Source organism: Phalacrocorax carbo, chromosome 10 (genome assembly GCF_963921805.1).
Source record: "Phalacrocorax carbo chromosome 10, bPhaCar2.1, whole genome shotgun sequence".
NCBI lineage: Eukaryota > Metazoa > Chordata > Aves > Suliformes > Phalacrocoracidae > Phalacrocorax > Phalacrocorax carbo.
In genome coordinates this window covers 5,523,971-5,540,223 of record NC_087522.1, presented here as the reverse complement: position 1 = coordinate 5,540,223, position 16,253 = coordinate 5,523,971, and the positions used below count along the sequence as shown (strand labels likewise).

General features: G+C 45.6%; 1 protein-coding gene across 1 annotated transcript in view; it reads right to left on the bottom strand.

Moving 5' to 3' along the window:
* The window catches only part of GNA12 (G protein subunit alpha 12), a 44,036-nt gene extending 36,954 nt beyond the window's left edge, over positions 1-7,082 (bottom strand). The window contains exon 1 of the mRNA XM_064461560.1: positions 6,252-7,082. Coding sequence (XP_064317630.1) covers positions 6,252-6,572 — 321 coding nt within the window. The 5' untranslated portion in view covers positions 6,573-7,082. The remainder of the gene's footprint in view (positions 1-6,251) is intronic.
* Positions 7,083-16,253: the final 9,171 nt, after the last annotated feature.

The following is a 16,253-nucleotide window of genomic DNA, read 5'->3' as shown; positions in this document are numbered from 1 at the left end:
CAAGGCTAGGGGTGGTAGCAGCACCAGTTAGCCCATGAAAAGGCTCACCAGCTATGCGTGTATTTTCACCATTCACATAGTCCAGTACCACCCAGGTGAGAGCAGGGCAAATAGTAAAGATGACCTACCTTCCAGCTCAACATGTGAATAAAAAATGGGAACAAAGGGGAAGTGTCATTTACTTAGTCCACAGGAACACAAACATTAAGAAACATTTGGATTAGCCACTGAATCTCTGAATTGGGAGCAGCAGTGATGTCTGCTTGTCTGGAAACTCTGAAAAGAGTCCTTGTCTTTGACTGAATCCAGCAAAATGACGATAAATACGGCAGAAGAAAAATACTCTCACTGCAAGCTTTACTTGCAACTAGGCACAAAGTAGGGAGGAGATGACCTCAGAGGTGACGACTGCTGCAGGACCTTAAAAAAAAAAGTTCTGAGTTAACACTTTCAGAATTAAACTACCATATTTCTCCCTGTCCTGAGGCCATCACTCTAACATCTAGTTCATAATTACTTCATGCTTTCAATAAAGTGGAAGCAGCATCTGCAGTCCCAAAACCATCCCCATCAGGTTTTGCATGACCCTGCCATGCTGCCCTCAAAAATATACTGCCACAGTACCCAGCAGATGTGCTGAGACAGAAGGGTAGAGAGGGAGGGGCCTTCAACACTACAATAAGACCAGTTCCTCACCCCCACGATGGTAAAACACACCCATGCAAGTGAAGGAAACTCATTTGGAGACTCCACAGCCTCTGATTCCTTCTAGCTTCTTCTCTTGTTCTGATTTGTATTAAACTTACTTTTTCAAGCAGTGTATACTAGTTTGCCTTTGCTCCAAAGTTTTCTTGTAAACGTTCTTAGTAGCATAATTTGCTGATTTCTTTGCCAATACTGTTTCCAAGTTAATTATAAAAATATATGTATAATCAACCAACTGAATATAATGTAAGCTCCCAAATTTAGTCACTCAAGTGACTAAACTTTTGTCTGGAAAACATCAAAGTATGTGCCTGCAGTCTCCAGGGACTAACTCATGTTCTGCAATACTAATGACTACATCACAAGAGCATCGTAAGCTCTATTTTGGAGCAATAACGAATATTTATCACTTACTATTGGCCATTACTCCTCTTCCACTATCCACCATGATGAAGACAGATTGCTCTCCCCAGCCCAACCAAGAGACACCCAAACACAAACAGACCACCAGAGCTGATGGAATTTATATTTAAGACACAGAAAATACATCAGCTGGAACTTAGGAAGAGTATCATTGATTAAATGAACCGGGAATGGAAAGACCAAAGAGACTCATAAGAGTTTCTTCTTTTCTACATAATTTTGTGAGTAACATTTTTCATATTAAAATAACCACTAAACAGTAAAAGCACAAAGCAAAGACAATCGGATTTAAATACCAGGTCTATCATGGAGCTTTAGCACTTGCATGTTAAGTTTAGTAGAAACACTCCTAAGCAGCCACAGCTCCTACACAGTATTCTCCTTGTCATTCTTTTCAAAATCAGCTGTCCCAGCAGGAAGGAGATTGCCACTGTCCTGCAACCGACTACTCCGGTACAGCCAGATCCCAACTCTGAAGTCACAGATTGTGTGCCACTGTCACCACCTCCTAATGGGTTACCAAATTCATTTGCATGTAAACCCAAGGACATGAGTAGTCAAGTCAAGGTAAAGAACAACTTGGGTTCTCAAAATGGGAGGTTGTACGCCCCTTCATTTGTAGGCTATTAGAAGAAATATATTTGCATTACAAATGACTGGATAATTTGCTCACTTAAAGTGTAGCTCCCAAACAAATTCAGGAATATTCTTTTCCCACTTCCCAGAGTTTGTATCTGTACTCAACTGAAGTTGAGTTGCAAGGGAATTTCACTTTGTTTTCAGTGACACAAGGTGCATCTCCCTTATAGTCAGAGACCATAAACTCAACATCAGCCCATCAAGGTATACAGAGTACCTGCAACAACAAAGCAGCAGCAGTCTAGGTTTAGTATTGGTTGCAGAAGTCCAAGGTTATTCTTAAAATGGACTTCAGCACAAGCTACTCATTTTGCCCATTCTACTGTCACTCATATTCAAGCTGTCAAGGATAAATGCTCCTGGGTATGCCCACATGTATTGCAGCTGCACTCCGAAGTCCCAAAGATGTATCCTCAGGGAGTTTTCACATTTGAAATCTTTGGTCGTTTTTTCACCACCAGAGCCCACAAATGAAGTCACACATCACTTCCTGAGTAGTCCTTTCCCCTGCAATACCAGGCTTTTCAGTTCCTTAGTCAATCATCACAATTCAGGCCACAGACAACAAGAAAACATTCACAGATGTATCAAAACCTTGAGCTGGCCTTTCCTTTTTCAACACGGAAACTAACATTACCAAAAAACTCAAAAGATAATTCTTTCAGCCTCTTAAAAGCTGATTTTTTTTCTCCCTTCAGATGGAAATCTCCCAAACAAGCTGGTGCAAGTACCACTCTGGTACTTGTAGATTACTTCAGTTCTTATCTTATGCAGGTAAACTGGGTTTTTTTCAAGCAGCATGATATTCTCATACTTGAAATAAATAAAAAAAAATTTAGACAAGGGACATCAGAGCCATGATTCATTAACTGTTATTAAAGGAAGCGAGTAGCAAGGCCAACCCATCTGTTTTGGAAGGTATCAAAAGATTACTCCTTGAGCTACAGTTCAAAGGCACCAAAACGCTCATGTAACACCACCAGCCATTTCTTAGATTTGAAGCTTCAGGTACACAAAAGTTTTCCAAGTTCCTCTATATATCCAAGAGTTGCCTTAAAATTCATGCTGCAGCCCTGTCCTATCCCCTTTCCTTTTCCAGATGGGTGTGCTGAAGTCATGAAGCCTGTGTACTCATACCAGAACATTAACACTACTGCTTTTCACTTCCATCATCAAAAAGTTCCAAAAAGTTACTTTGAAACTTAGCCTCGATTAACAAGCAAAACCCTAGTTAACCGATGACTATTTACCTTAAACCAAAGCAAAACTAATGTATTTGAAGACCGTCCCACAAATGCCAGAAAAAGCTAGCAAGGCCCTGAACCATCACCTGTACTAAATGGAAAAGTAAATTCTGTATCACAGGTTTATTTCGTTTCAGCATTTTGTTTCTCACTAGGGTTTCCCAAAGCAGGGGATAAGAAACAGAGAGAACAGGGTGAGGAAAGAACTCACCATTAAGAAGATATCAGAAAAGCGTGAAGCTGAAAACTAAAAGTGGAAGCTGACACTAACATCAATTCATACTTAACACCGTTTTTTTGAAGAGGTTTCAGGTTCTGTTCTCTGAGGCAGTTGCTTCATCCTCTGTAAGCTGTACAGACTGCCTAAATACTACTCCAATAAGCACTTTAGAAATATCAAGCGTTATTGGGAGAGTAGTAATCTTCCACCTTCAGAGAGAAGTTTAGTCATGGTTGGAAAATGAAAATTGACCATTTAATCCCAGAGATTTACACTGCATTTCTAACTCAGATCTCAGTGTTGTAGAAGCTTAACAGAACCATTGTTTGACTGTGCTGAGAACCGTGTGGAAAAGGGGCTAAGGTTGCTGCAGCTGTACTTCACGACGTCAAACAGATTTATATGCTATTCAATAGGATCATTTCCATTTCACATTGTCCAGTATTGTAGAATAAAAGATACAAGATGAATTTTTATAATAAGTTAGATACACGGTGATCTCCACTCCATTTAGTCTTAATGGATGATCATTCTAGTTCTGAACTTCCTGAGAACTTGAAAAGAACCTGTAGTCCCGAGCACTTCAAAATAAAATGTCACATCAGGTTCACTTGACAATTTACATAGTCAAAGAAGTTTATTTGAAACATTTTACGGTTTTCCACAGGACAAAGTTTAATACAAGAAAGTATTACACCACTACCCTAAAATAAATGCACTGACATCATCAGTCTGTTTTGAAAGCCCTGATATTCTGTTTTGGTATTTGATTTCTCCCTGATGATTTTGGCAGATATCAAGGTGTTATCAGGTTTCTTTCAGATGAGCAAAACACAAACAGAACATCTACTGCCTCTCCCCATGCTCCAGTCTCAGGCCTCCTTCCCACTAGAAAACTCATTCCCTTTCTTTGCTCTCCCTCCTTCTGCCTATTCCTTCCACAGCCACAACTCCCAAGCCATTCCCCAAAATCTGTGGGTGAAGAGTAAACTGTATTCTTATACACAAAGCCACCTCTGTCATCTGGAGAAATAAGAAAAGGAAGAGGCAGACAGATGTGGCCCACATACCTCAAAGGGTAGCCTAACATAAAACTCCCAAATCACGATCTGCAAGGCCAGAGGTTGTTGAACTATATTAACTCTCTTTAAAAATACTGCCAAATTTTAGTTTGATGATTAGGAGGCTTTAAAAGGTGTTCAGCTGACAGTCCAAGTAGTGTCGTTAACTACCAGTCTTTAAATCCAAACACCTGACCGCTACCTTGAGGACCTGGATTCTACTCCAAGTTCTACAAATTTGCCCAAAGCCATCCAGCAGACAAGTGTTTCAAGTGCAAAACTCAGTCTCCCCTACTACACGATGGAGGTATTTCCTTTCCTTTCCAAAGCACACTAAATTCTACTGCTGAAAGCTCTATAGCTTCCGCATACATAAAATATCACAGTATTTTACAATAACTAGTATTGCTTAGCCAACTTAGAGGAAGGAATTTCAGATTATTTTCTGTTTTCACAAATCGCTTCCGTAAAAGCCTCTGCTACTACCTTAAATCAGGACAGTAACAAAAAAAAAAAATCACTGGTGGTACCAAAATAAGCATTAAGACCTCTAAAATAAGGCTCCTTATTTCTACGCGTGCAGATAAAAACTCATAACACTCTCTGCTTACATAAATTCAGTGGAAGAGAAGCTTCTGAGCTTCAACTTTCCTGCAATATATCAACATGCTCCTAAAAATGGACTAAAAAAAGGAAAAGAAAAATCAGTCAACAATTTTCCTGTTCAGAACAGAAGCAAAAGCCCTTCATGGAATAGCAGCATTCTTAAAAACAAGAGTCATTGTGTGTGTGCGCGCATTGTGTGCACCTATTAAGTGCATATTAGGCTTCTATTCCAAACAAATCCAAAAACTGAGAAGTAACTCTTGTTATTCTTAACTTGCACAGTTCCATTTCCTTTATTTTTCTATGAAATCTCACAGAACCTCAGAAATCCATGCTTACGTAAGAATGGAAACAGTCCCACACAGGCAGGAGAGTAACAATTCTTTTAGAGAGAGATTATGAGGATGAAGAGAGATACAACCTTACGTGAGCTTTTTATGCCTCTTCAGAGATTTTCTGAAATACAGTCACTTCTCCTACCTGCACAGGGCATCAAAGCTTTCTTCCCAGAAAGAAACAGTATTTCTCAAGGCTGATTTTCCTTAACTGCCTGCAGACCCCAGGCTCTACCTGTAGGCTCTATCAGCAGCCTTTATATTCTCCAGCCACCTCCAACACTATAAAGCCTGCACACTCATTGAGCAAAAACTTTTTTGCGAAGGCACCAAAACGAAGTTATTTCCATGTCAGAGCTTGGTCACATCCCACACCACCAGCTCTAAGGGCCTACTCCTCCCCATTTCTAAGGACGTACCAAATAACAACCACTTGCAGCCACAAGACCTATACCGGGACCCATTTCTTGTCCCATCTCAAGGTACATAAACCCAGGGCACTTCGCGGAGGCAGAGAAGTTCCTCCTAATTTCTTCAAATTCTGAGTTTTCTCCAATTCTGACTTAGAGGATGCTCTCTCAATGTTTTTTCCAGAGCACAGGCCACACCTATATCCTCTTTCCTCTGCCCTTCCACAAAGCTTTTCTCAATCCCCTTTGCTGGGAAGTTTCCTCCGAGCCCCTTTTCGCCGAGGCCTGCTGACGGCTAACGCTGGAAGCCCACAGAGCCTCGCCTCCCGCAACCCGCCGGGCAGCGCACAAAAGGTGCGCGCCTCCCCGAGCACCTGCACCGCAGAAACCCCCTTCCCCGAGGCCAGGCCGCATCCGAGGGCTCCGGGGGAGCAGCCCAGGGGGAGCAGCAGCCGCCGCCCCGCCCCAGCTCTCACCCTTTTCTGACGGCGATTCTGGACACGGCCCAAACTCCAAAACTCGGGGATGCGTCGGCGCCGGCCTCCATCCCCGATCGCCCCGGGGGAAGGCGACTGGGTCCCCGGCCCGAGCCCCCTCCCGCCCCTCACCTTGAGGATGTTCTCGTAGATGGTGGCCCGGAACTCCAGCAGCGCCTTCTGGTCGAACTCGCGGCCGTGGATGATCCGCATCTGCTTGAGGAAGGTGGACTTGCCGCTCTCGCCGGCCCCCAGCAACAGGATCTTGACGAGGCGGCGCACGGCCCGCCGCTCCCGGGCCAGCATCGCGTCGATCTCCCGGCTCCGCCGCCGCGCCTCCCGCTCCGCATCGCGGCTCCGCTCCTTGCCCTCCCGCCGCGGCTGCTCCCCGCCGCGGCCCGTGGCCTCGGCCGGCAGCAGGCAGCGGCTCAGGGTGCGCACCACGCCGGACATGGCGGCTGCGGGACGGCGGGAGCGCTCACAACGCCGCGGAGACCCCAGCCAGCTCCGCCAGCATCGGGCGGAGGCCACCGAGACGCTGGGACCGGGGAGGAGGAGGAGCAGCAGCAGCCGCCGCAGCCGGGAGCTAAGGGCCGGGACCGCCCATTCCCCTGCTCCCGGCTCGGCTGGGCGACGCTGCGGAGGGAGGGAGGGAGGGAGGGGAGGCGGGGTGCGGCCCGGCCCGGGGAGGCCAGCCGCCCGGGGGGAGGGGTGGCGGCGGCGGCGGGGCGCGGCCCGCAGGCCCTGCCCGGGGAGGGGGCACGGCCGCCCCACTCCTCTCCGGGCGGCTGAGGGGGCGCTGAGGGGACGCCGAGGGGTCGGGAAGCGGCGGGAAGACGCCCCCGAGCCCCTCGGCCCGGGTTCAGCCAGCGGCCGCCTCCGGTCCCGCTGAGGCGCGGCGGGGCGGGGTGACGCGGAGCCCCCGGCCCCCTCAGCCAGGGAGCGCCGCCGCCTGCGGAGGGAGGGGCCCGCGCGGCCCGCCCGCCCCGCTAACGCTGCGTCTCATTGGGCGGCAGGAGCGTCGGTCAACGTCTCCCCCTTCCGATTGGGGGAGCCGGCATGTGGGGCGGGGGTAAGCGGCCGACAGCGCTCAAGGCAAGGCAGGGCGGGCAGGGCCGGGAGGGACAGCGCGGGGGCGGGGCTATTCCGCGGGGCAAGCACCCATCAGAGGCGAGGGGGCGGGCCCCCGAGTGAGGTGGTCTCGCACGGGGCGGGGCCGGGGCTTCGCGGTGGGAGCAGGCGGGTCCACCGCGCGGGGCGTGATGTCACGTTGCGTCACGGGCCGTTGGCGTGACGTGTGCGCTGGGGCCCGCTCGGGGCCTGTCTGTAACGGGCCCTTCGGCGTCCCGAGCCGCCGGCGGCGGCGGTAACGGCGGGGCGGTGTTAGTAACGTGCTGGGGGAAAACCCAGCCGAGGGCGTTGTTACGCACAGGAGCGATTCAGCGTCGGGTCAGAAAAGTCACGCAGTAACATATAGAAACGCGTCATCGCCGACACCATCAAATGAGTACGTGCGGTCAGGGCACTTCAGCACCCATAGCATCTTATTAAGCCAGTTTTTAAACGCATGCAAAGGCTTGGCTCGGCAGCCTGGGGCTCAGCTGCCCCGGGGCGTCGCTCCTCAGTGGCTTCAGCCTGTGACGGCTGCAGGTGACGTCACATCTCTGCCCTGAGAGCAGCGAGGGGCCACTGCTGTGGCCAGCGCTGGGGCTGTGCCCTCCGCGGAAGCACACCATAACACGCGGTAGTTTCCTACATGAAATTTAATTTCTTGATTGGCTTAAGGTGTAATTCCTTGTGCTGGGCTGATGATGAGCTGGGGATTAAAGTACCAAAGTACATATCTGAAAGAAAATCCCCTTGGTCTCCTGATTAGGTACTGCAGGAAAACAGCCGCACGTTTTTGGAAGCAGCTGGTATGTGATCACCTAGCGGTGGCTGGGATCCCAGACCTTCTGGCTGCCAAATGAAATCATAAAAGGCAGACACGTGTCCTGAGATTATATGGTCCTTTCTGTATTACTTCTTTTATCAGTGACTCCAATTTCTGATGCCATAAACATCTAATCCAGTTTAAGCGTCAGATAATTTATCCTGCCCTAGGCCTATACCAAACACTGGGGCAAGCCTTGGTTAGTATGTACTGGGGCAAGTGACACAGAGAGCTGAGGGAAACTACTAAAATGACAGCTTTCATAGAAAGCAAAGATTGTTAAGAAGCCTTAAGATGACCCAGAAGACCAAGGAGTCACAGATTTAGAACAAAACAGAAAAATTAAAACCTTTAATGGAAGTGAGAATCCCATGTGACTGTTGGGCACCCTGAGATGCTGTTGTCGACACTTCCCCAAAGAGCAAGCCTATTTCTCCTTACCAAGAGGGGACACTTAAAACCACCTTTAGGTATTGCAGGAGTGAGGAGGAGAACAGCACAAGGCTTTCCATCATGGGCCACTCACTACAGCATAGACCCTTTCGTGAGAAAGTTACTTTCTCTTCCAGGCTCTTACTCTTTGATTGCAGTTCGAGACTCGGCAGCAGCCCGTTCCACGTATAAAATACTGCTGTAATTCACGAGTTTCCCCAGTGGATGTCATCATTGCCCCACAAGAAGCCAGTCAGCCCGGTAGGATGGAGACAAACAACTCGACCCCCGAAACCCGCCATACTCGGTAGGCCTGATTTTTGGAACAGCTGAGCACTCAGGACTGCCGCCGGAATCCGCAGATGCTAAGCTGCCCGCAAATCAGACCCGATGCAACTGTGAAGAGCCTAGATCGGTATTTTCTGATTAGCTCAGTTACTTCTGCCTCACTAGCTTTGTCCGCACCCGACTTGAGGTCCTCTTCAGACTTCTGAGGTTCTAAGGGGTTTTGGCAGGGAATTCAAATGACTATGAAGTCCAACTCCTGCGATAGGCCTGCGTGGTCTGCAAGTGAGAGTGAAATTATGGTATACAATAAACTAATCAAACAAATCAGTTGCCAGACGTCCTTAGTTCTCCATGCATTCATCCATGAAAGCAGCTTTCAACAGCTCACATCTAATTGTCAAAAGGAAAAGGCCCACCCCTCCCTCTTCCCCCCACAGCACTGTTGTTCCTCATCTGATCATTCAGAAGCTGTTCTAAGAACAGGACAAAACAGAATTTTGTTTACTACCACAGATCGGCAGCAGCCCGCTTTCTGTTGCTCTACCGAGGGACTGGGCAGAACCTCACAATGCGCGCGGTGATCCCTATTGATGTTGCTGCGGATGTTTCACTAGGAGCATAAACACCTCAGTAAAAGCTTAAAAGAGAGAGGCTTGTACTCAGTCTCAATGCCTTCCCCTTCTCCATTCCCTTATTATCTGCCCAGTTCCATGCTTCAAGATTTCCAGTTCATCTCCCTTCTTTGGGCTTAGACTGAAATTAAAATAATTTATATTGACACAAAATAAAACAAAATAATATTAATGACCTTAATTTTCTATTCCTTCCTTTCCTTTCTCAGTTTTCCAGCTTTACCTTTTTTTCTATTTCTACTCATTCCTTTTCCCCATCTCTGTTTCTTCCTATAACTCCTGTCTTTCTGTGAGATGAAGAAATACTTGCACAGCTGCTTCTATTTCTCCTTCCTTTATCTCCCATAAATATAAAGGTAGGGAGAAGGAGGCTGAAAGATGGAAGAAAATGGAGGACTGGATGATAGAAAGAAAGAGGCAACGAGGGCAATGTTATTTCCATTTCTCTTGTTGGCTGCAAAGCAACTGAATTATAAGCAGAAAGATGGGGACCTCTTGGGGGAAAGGCTGGACCATGAACTTCTGAGGCCCTGGCCCTGAAAACAGATGGCAGAAGATTAAAGCTGAAAAGCTGTATGCAGTTGGAGAGCCAATGGCCTGCTTGTACATGAAGACCTTATTGCACATGGGGGTGACCTCTGGGAGACTCTGGTAAATTCAGAAGTTATGGAAAAAGCACTGCTAGTGAGCTCCGGTTGGTAAGTCCCATTTTCTGCTTACAGTAAGGCCAGAGAGGACATGGCCTCACTGATGAATGCTGGCACAAAGTATGTGAAATGAGGAGGGCTGAGGTGCCTGCCTTTGGTTCTTGCTAACTGTTTCAAGCCCCACTTGTTTCTACCTGGGTCAAGTCCCCACCTGGATGATGGCCTGTTCTTTGTCCAGTCCACTGTGGCCCAGAGCTTAAAGACTATGTTCTCTCCTCTGATTATCAATGGCAGCAGAGGAGGCACAGTGGGAAGGAGGTGCTGCCACTCCAGCTGAGAATGCAGCTTAATGGACCCTGTAAGTGTTACAAAAACCGAATGTTTGCCTGTACCTGGGACATGGCTGTTGTTTTCCTGAGCACTACCAGCCACTGTCACTGCCAGGAGGAATATTTTGCTCAGTGAAACTGGGATGCAAATAAACAACAAGGAGGATATGCCTACCGCCTTGCAGTACAGCACCGTGCAGCAATATCACAGCTAGCGCTAATGTAATTTAAACTTCAGAGTCTAGGCAAGAACCTGGCAATCTTAAGACAACAGCAAGAAAAAGTATGCACTAATGGAATCACCTGAGTTGATAAATCATCCACCTTGTCCTTTCTGACCACTGCGCTAGATGACCAAACTGAGTCAAAAGATCGAACTGTTGTTACCACAGGGCAGAAGCACTCCTGGCTTAGTCTGACTTAAAGATGTTGGGGCCCTTGAATTGCTCGTTGTGCATTCGGGTAGCAAAGCTTGTAGATCTGAAGAAGATTTATGATCTAAACTCCTTTTGCTTCTTCCCTGTTGTTGAGACTGTTACTGGCTTTGCCTGAGGAGGTGCTGGAGTTTATACACACTCCAAGCCCTCACTTAAGCTGGTAGTTTTGACATGTTAAAAGTGCCATATTCTGCTTATTGCATTCTCAGAGGCTTTATATGGCTTTTTCAATGGCCTTCTCTCTGCACACCCCCCATAGCAGAATGAAAAAGTGGAGAGAGATGAAGTGAATAATGTTCTCCTGTGGAGGAAAGAAGAATAGTTCAAACAGATAAACAATTTTCTAGTAACATCATTAAGTATATGGGAAACTTCCAGTACTTTTTTTGCTATAGGTATTGAGACCTTGGCTGGATTCTTTCTGCAAGACTTTATGGTCCTTATTGTAATATGCTCTTTCTGAGAGATCCCAGTTGTTTGCAGTGATTGCAGCCTTAACTCCCGTGAAGCCAAACAAAAGTGAAGAAGTTAGGCATCTCTCAAGAAAAAAAACCACTTACTAGTGAATTTATAGCTCAGTATCTGCCATGTCCCTTTTAACCTTGCTTTAATATAGAGTTGTTTGGGACACGCATCCATTTTGTTTTGATCCAGATTTACCTAACTGTTGAGCTTCTAACTGTTGACATCAAGATGTTAAAAACTAGGTCTAAACAAAGGACTAGAGAACCATGAGCAGCCTTGTAATGCTAAGGCTGGAAGAGAAACAATGCTTTCAAATTACAATTGTTTGATTTCAGTGTATTCTGATTTTTAATTATATTTTCTGCAGAACGTTTGGTTCATACTGTTCGTGTGTTCACGAACATGGATTCTTTTGCAGTGGCCCAGCCCAGCTGCCACTAAGCAGTAAAAATGCCAGATTATGCCAAAGCAAAGTGTGCCTGCTTCTTTTATTAAATTTGTGGCCACCATTTTTTCTTTTCTGTGTGATATTTTCATCTTCTCTCCCACAGAGGATACATTACTCATATATATAAAATATGTGAGTTGTGACACTTCACGTAGTTAATTTTCACTATTTTCAGACCACTTGACAGTAGCCTGTTCTCCTTCATTACACACCAGCCAACGAGTGGATTAGTTTACTTTCAAAACACAAACCTCATATTAATCCCCAAACAATTAATTATTGAGGGAAGACAAGCATATTTTAAACTTAGCTTGTGACTTTTCTACTTATTTCATGCAACAAGGCATGATCTGTGCAACTGCAGGCATGTCCTGCCAAGTGTCCTGCAGGCTCTGAGTTCTTAGTGTGGAGTTGCTGTGATTGCCCCCAGGGATGGTGTACCTTGGTTCTGACGGCATGGAAAGATCAGAAAGTGAGGTTCTGCTCAAAGACGTTTCCTCAGAGGGCACAGAAACCAGGCCTGTGGGACCTGAGCGGGGCTATGTCTCAACAGCCCTTGCTTTTGAGTTCTAAATCTGGAGATGTATTCCTAGCGCACAAAGGGACAGGCCAGGCCTCAAGCGTGTGTCCTTGGAGTACACAAGAAGTCTGGCACCTCAGAAGGAACTTAAAAGCAGACGCAAGTCCTGGAAGTGTTTGGACCTCTGATTTTGAGTACCAAAGACTCAAGCAGTAAGCAGTTTTGTCAATTCAGGCGCGTGGTTTGTTTAGTCATCTATGTCATAAAAAGTCATCAGAAAACAAGATGAGTGACATTAAGAGGGAGAGAAAAATCTATAAAGTGCAAAAGCAAAGCCAAAGAAAATGGAGCTCCCTGAGAACAGAACCTAATGCATTTGCTGCCAAGCTATGTCCATTTTTTCTGCATTGTTTTTAAAATGACTTTTCACCTGGTGATGCAGAGCCAAATATCTCATATCTCCATGGGTAACATGTAGCTCCCCAAACTTGTAGGAAATTAGCAAGCCTTAATAAAATTTATGCATGGCTTGCTATTGCAGTTCCACATCTAAAGGGAAAACAGATGTTCTCTTTAGTTATTCTCTTCATGTCCAACGGAAAGCTGTTGGTTACAGTCTTTTTTTTTTTTTTAAAAAAAAAGGCTGGTGCTGAAAAGGTTACAAATGATGCAATTTTTACAGCCCTACTCCAAGGCTCTCCACTAACCTGAATTGCTGAGGTGACGCTTGCAGATGCCTGTCGCCCACTTACCAGCCTCATATTTCTTAACACCTACACTTTAGGATGAATAAATAGCACAGAGTCCACGGTATTTGCCTGAGACCATTAATGGGCTGGCAGGCCAGGCTTCCAAGCCCTCTGGCTGAATTCATTGTTAAGTTCCTCAGCCCAGGTTAGTTTCAAAGGAGAGGCAGAATGGATGCGCATCTGAAAAGCCTGCTATTAGAGGTGTCACTAAATGGGTCTCTCAAGGCTTCAGCATGAAGAAGAAATATCTTGATTCTTCACCTTCTTCACCTGGCTCCTTTCACTTAGCACATGTTGTGCATTCTGCCCACATAATTTTTCACTACGCATTGCAGATGGGCAATCTTTTCTCTTTCCAGTTTTACACAAATATTTTCAAGATGTGCAAAAACATTGGCACTTAGAGTGAGTGTTTGCCATCTGAAAGAGCTTGCCACGGCAAACATGTATGCATGCATCCACATATATCTGATATTCATTCTTTACTTTGCAGATGGGCATCAAACACAGAGGCTTTCAAAATGCTAATTCATTGGGCTGGTATATTTGTTTGTTTCTACAACACGTTTATTCATTGCTCCCTGAATGGGGGGATCCCAAGCCTTCTTCATTCATCCGCAGCTACCAAGTGGATGTAAATACAAAAAGCAGGTCCCTGTCAACAAAAAAAATGCTCCAAGAGAACAGCAAGTGCAATAAATTGTAGCCTTTGGCTTAATCCATTTCAAAGTATTTATCCAAACAATCCTTTTTAACCTGTGAATATTCATGGTCTTACCGATAATATGAAAGGATAAACACTCACATGCACATCTAGATATAACTACTAACTAATTTAGGAATAATTAGTCTCCAAAAATGGAGAAGGAAGGGAGTCTGTCATTTAAAGAAATGATAGCAAATGATGCAAAACCCAGGCGGCAGGAATGCAGAGGAGAGCTGGCAGGAGCTAACCAGATGAGTGATCAGCATTTTATTCAGACAGTGTTTCAGCGTCCACCCAGAGGAGATTAAGTATGCTGTCCTCTCAGTGCAGAGAAGGAGAAATAAATCAGGTTTCACCACAAGCAGGGTGGCAGGGAGTTAATTAGGAATAGAAAAAATATATTTCAGTTTGCAAAGGAATAAAAAATGAGCAAATGAAGGAACTAAAATACACTGAAAACATGTTGGAACACACCTGGGAAACAGTGACTGAGAATCCTGCGAGGGAGTCTGCAGCCACAAGGGACTGCACACAACAGGTGATTCAGACAGCTCAGCTAAAAGCTGCAATCCAGAAGCCAAATGTTGTTGCTCTGAGTTGTCATATGAAAGCAGACATTTCCCATACCCTGTCTCATGTCAGAGTCTTTCCAACAACAAAGCATATAAAAAAGGCAAGGTTGCATAAAGAAATAAAAGGACTTTAGATTTCCTCTCAAAGTAGCTGTTAAAAAACACAACCCTCATTAAAGCCAACAGGAATTGCTCCACCGCTCTTGTAATTTGCCTCCCAGGATTTGTGCAAAACTAGAATATGACAGATTTTGCTATCAAAACAAGTGAAACTACACAAGAAAATTAGCAGAAGCTACAAGAAGCAGGATGGTGGTGAAGCTACGTTACTACCCCGTGTTCAGTGATTTCCATTAATGATTTATCAGCAAAGCTCAATTAAATGAGCAGTAGATACTGATACATGCCAGCTACGGATCTGCTCTGTGTTGTTGGAGCACATGCGTACGGATACATTAAAGCAGGAGAAACTTTCAAAGAGAATGCACCATTTCTTTAAAAACTATTCCAAGCTGAGGTTAATGTGTCCAGGGCGTGGACCCCTCTAGTCCTAATGAAGATCAATTCCAAGCGAAGAGCCCCCAGTCCCTGCTTCCGTCAGCTGAATGACAATACTGCATTTCTAGGAGGGGTAAAGGCTTCTGCTCTCCACTGGATACGAACCGTGGGTACAACCGGGTTTGGGAGCATTTTGCCTTGCAGGGGGCAAAGTCCTGGCTGTCAGCTGATGGGCGACATGTTACCCATGCGGAAAACAGCACAGGTCCTGCTGGATGCCATTCCAGATCTGCTGATGTACCCTTTTTGCCAAGAATGCCATAGGTTGCAGATCACTGCTCGAGAGGAAAGGCTTGTATGTGAATAAATGCATGACTGTGGCTTCTGGCTGAAATATTTAATCAACATTTAAGTGGCTTTCTGCCACCAGTGAATATCAACATTCCTCATTCGGGGTAAAAGCCAGGAGTCACATTTCAACAACACATTCAGAGAGCATCAGTATATACAGATGGCACCTGACGATGCAAGAGCACAGGCTGTGGTCAATCACCATTCCAGTAATTTAGGAGAGTGCAGAAGAAGGAGTGCTGGCTTTTGACTGTCTCCGTGTTTGTTATTTATACACCATGTCATTTTGAGCTTGTTGTTTGCTTGTAGCTTTGGGCTGACAGTTCTCCGATTCCAAAGGCAATTCAGCCCCTGACATAAAGCAGAAGAACAATGCACAGTTCCTGTAAAACAACAGTGCTCCCCCCCACTGCTGTCAGAATGCAGGGATTAGATGCAGAATAATGCAGTCCCTGATCAAGCCTACAGCTGTAATTCAACCTCTGGACAGTGCTGATGCCATAAATTTGTGAAGAAAGTGCAGCTCAAGCGATTTGTGAACAAGGGCTGGTGAGTCCAATTGAATTACAGTTGTGGGAGCAGCCGGGATCCCCCTGCGCCGAATCATTACTAATGAGAGCCAGAGAATGATTACTTACGATTTTAACGAAATTGAATTTTAATTTATAACCTTGGCTAGAAGAGAAGGAGGAAGAAGCATACAATGAATATTTGCGGGTGACAGGGCAAAAGTACAACCAGAAACCCAAAATAAACGGAAGGAGAATGCATCCTCCTGGAAGAGACAAGATAACGTTTTATCTTCAAAAATATGTTTGTATTTTAGCAAACGGTTGTGATACAGCGAGCACTGAAGAAAGCTACTCTATATCACAGTTCTGGTGATGAAAGAGCACAGAAGGAAAATGCTCAGATGTGTTTTCTTCAGTCCATTTATGCTACTCAGAAGAAGGGGAACTGTTCAGCTGATTCTCAAGCCATCACAGCCCATTGTTTTGGCATGAAATCAGCGGAATGGTAACTACAAGCACCACTGACATATTATAATCAAATAATCACATGGAACCCTTTCTGAGCAAGACTTCCAATTTCAGCACTGAGCGGTTATTCACTATTGGAAAGAAAAG